This window comes from Humulus lupulus, chromosome 4 (assembly GCF_963169125.1).
Source record: "Humulus lupulus chromosome 4, drHumLupu1.1, whole genome shotgun sequence".
Classification (NCBI taxonomy): domain Eukaryota; kingdom Viridiplantae; phylum Streptophyta; class Magnoliopsida; order Rosales; family Cannabaceae; genus Humulus; species Humulus lupulus.
In genome coordinates, this window is record NC_084796.1 from 76,332,705 (window position 1) to 76,336,045 (window position 3,341).

Below are 3,341 nucleotides of genomic sequence, written 5' to 3' on the forward strand. Positions count from 1 at the left end.
AGGGTATAGTAGCTCCGGGGCTTAGGCAGTACGTAGAGGAGTCCAGTCCTGAGACGGATCCGGACCCAGAGCCCCCTCTCATTCGTGAAGTTATAATCTTAGGATCCCCCGTAGAAGCTCCGCGGCTGGAGGTCGTGACAATAGATTCCTCCTCTAGCTCGGAGGGTAGGACCTTTTTCAATACATTCTTTAGAGATTTTTTTTTCTTTGCGATCAAATATTTTTACATGCATATTGATGCTTTGTTGGCTTTGTTTCAGGTGAGGAGATGTCACAGCCCAGGGACAACATTCTGCGATCCATGTTTCAAGGGGGAAATCCTTCCTCCGGGTCGTCTGGACCCTTGGTGAAGAGGCTTCGGCTGACCAAGAAAACTCCCCCCCCCCCCCGGGACCAGTTCCAAGTCTCCTGCCAAGGGGAAGGGCCAGGGTCCCTCCGCCACAGAGAAGGTGCCTCCACCCACTCCCGCCATAGAGAAGATGGCCCCACCTCCCTCGCGGCCTCCTGTCTCTAAATGGGAACTGGAGGTACCAACCGGGACCTTGCCAGCTCCGGTTCCCACTGTGCGCATCCCAGTCAACACTCAGGCCCTGGAGAAAATTCCCGAGGCCTTTCGAGGGACGGTTTATGAAACCGCGACCTATATGGTGGATCACTGCTACAATGCCACCCCAAAGGATCTGCGGGAGATCGAGACGAGGAGCCCCGAGAACGTTATGGAGTCTTCACTGGGGATGACCCTCACGGTAAGTTTGCTTAATCAATGGTTCTCCTTGCTTTTTCTAGAGCACATGGCTTATCATCTTTTGACCTTGCAGGCGGCTTTGGCCCTACATCGAAGCATAGCTCGGTCCTGGGCCAGGTTTGACGAGGTCAAGGGCGAGTTCCAGACTGCCAAGGCCGATCTTATGTCTACTCAACAACAAGAGCGAGATGCCAAGGCTGCCCTGGCGACTGCCCGGGAAAGCCAGAAGGTCGCGTAGGCCGCCTTGGTTGCTGCGCAGGCCGAACTGGAGGCATCTCGGGCCAAGCTGCTGGAGGCTGAGGCTACCAAGGTCGCCCTTGTGGCGGAGAGGGCATTTTCCAGCTCCTCCATGGAGGCCATGCTGTATCATTGCTGGGCCTTCAACCAGGATGGTGACTTTTCCTTCCTGGGGCCGGAGGTGTGGGAGTCCTTCCTAGAGAAGTTCAAGGCTCGACTTCAACAAGAGGCGCCCTCTGAGACTGGGGAGACTTCTGCTGTTGTCGAGCAGGACGCCGAAGGGGTGACTTCGTCGGAGCGGCCTGGTGGGGCTTAGGACTTTTGCTCCTTTCTCTTATTATTATTATTTTTTTGTAATTTTATATTACGAGGTTTTTATCCTCAAGACAATTGGTTTCCTCAAATTTACTTTGATCTATTTATATCTATTTTTTGTGGTTTAACTTTATTGTTTCTCCTCTTTAACGCATTTGGTGAGAACTTAGTTTCTGTTGGTGTTATGATTAACATCTCATGCTTTTTAGGAAAAAAAACATATATTAATCAATTTGAACCAACTTCTAAGTTTTAGGACCTGGTTGTATCCAGGACATTGATTTTAAAAACGTAGTTCGCGTTAATCCTTTATTGATATCTCACGCTTTTTAAGAAAAACATCGATCAATCAATTTGAACCGACTTCTAAGTTTTAGGACCTGGTTATATCCAGGACATTGATTTTAAAAACTTAGTTCATGTTAATCCTTTATTGATATCTCGCGCTTTTTAAGAAAAACATCGATTAATCAACTTGAATCAACTTCTAAGTTTTAGGACCTGGTTATATCCAGGACATTGATTTTAAAACCTTAGTTCGCGTTAATCCTTTATTGATATATCGCGCTTTTTAAGAAAAACATCGATCAATCAATTTGAATAAACTTCTAAGTTTTAGGACCTGGTTATATCCAGGACATTGATTTTAAAAACTTAGTTCGCGTTATTCCTTTATTGATATCTCACATTTTTTAAGAAAAGCATCGATCAATCAACTTGAATCAACTTCTAAGTTTTAGGATCTGGTTATATCTAGGATATATGCCCCCCAAGTAATTAGGAAAGGGCCTTTCGTGGTTACTTGACATTACATCCACAAACATATACGACAATGTGAAAATATTCTTTTATTACTTAATAAACAAAAGTGGCTTTTCTAACTAAGCCTTACAAAGATATTACTGATAATATTTCTTTAGGTGTATAGCATTCCAAGTCCGTGGACCGCTTCTCCGTTAAGCCGAGCTAGCTTGAAGGTTCCTTCTTTCACGACCTCTGTTATTTGATAGGGCCCTTCCTAGTTTGGTCCCAACACTCCGTCCTTGGGATCCTTACTGGTCAGGAAGACTCTTCTGAGTACCAGGTTGCCAAAGCTAAAGACACGTTTCTTGACCTTTGAGTTGAAATAACGAGTGATCTTTTGTTGATAATGCACGAGCTGTACCTGTGAAGCTTCTCGTTTTTCGTCAATTAGGTCGAGGGACGTGCAGAGCAATTCGTCATTCCGGTCTTGGTCAAATGTCTGGAATCTATGCGAGGCTACCTTTACTTCGACAGGAAGGACTGCCTCACTCCCGAAAGCCAGGGAGAAAGGAGTATGACCCGTCGAAGTTCGGTGCGAGGTCCGGTATCCCCACAGTACCTGGGGAAGCTGTTCGGGCCAAACTCCCTTGGGTTCATCCAGTCTCTTCTTAAGGCTTGCTTTTAGCGTCTTATTGACAGCCTCGACCTGCCCATTGGCCTGGGGATAGGCCACGGAGGAGAAACTTTTAATAATGCCGTGCCTCTCGCAGAATTCGGTGAAGAGGTCGCTATCGAACTGCGCTCCATTATCCGACACGATCTTCTTTGGCAGCCCGAATCGGCAGACAATACTCTTGACCACAAAGTCGAGGAATCTCTTTGAAGTGATCGTCGCCAGGGGCTCTGCTTCTGCCCACTTTGTGAAGTAGTCGATAGCCACCACTGCATAGCGAACTCCTCCCTTTCCAGTAGGGAGGGCACCAACCAGGTCAATCCCCCAGACCGCGAACGGCCATGGGGACGAGATCATCTTCAGCTTGACCGGAGGAGCCCGGGAAATTGTGGCGAATCACTGGCACTTGTTACACTTTTGGACGTAGGAGATCGAGTCCTTTGACAGAGTGGGCTAATAATACCCTTGCCTTAGTATCATCAGGGCTAGGCTTTGCCCCCTAGTGTGATCTCCGCAAAAACCCTCGTGCACCTCCTGCAAAATGGTCTTCGCCTCGCTTAGCAGAACACACCGTAGGAGAGGTAAAGAGAGTTCCCGCCGGTATAATATCCCATCTATCACTATATA

The 3,341-nt window shown here is 47.3% G+C and overlaps 1 protein-coding gene across 1 annotated transcript; it reads left to right on the plus strand.

The window, feature by feature from the left end:
• Positions 1-270: 270 nt before the first annotated feature.
• Positions 271-1,029, plus strand: LOC133829036 (uncharacterized). Its single transcript, XM_062259007.1, has 2 exons — positions 271-746; positions 819-1,029. Exons 1-2 carry the CDS (start codon positions 480-482, stop codon positions 981-983), a joined length of 432 nt encoding a protein of 143 aa, XP_062114991.1. The 5' UTR covers positions 271-479; the 3' UTR covers positions 984-1,029.
• The last annotated feature ends 2,312 nt before the right edge of the window (positions 1,030-3,341 follow it).

Excerpts from the sequence above, each read along its gene's own strand:
- LOC133829036 (XM_062259007.1), top strand. The coding sequence starts at position 480 with ATGGCCCCACCTCCCTCGCGGCCTCCTGTCTCTAAATGGGAACTGGAG. Across the intron at positions 747-818 it reads CACTGGGGATGACCCTCACG|GCGGCTTTGGCCCTACATCG; the intron begins GTAAGTTTGCTT and ends TTGACCTTGCAG.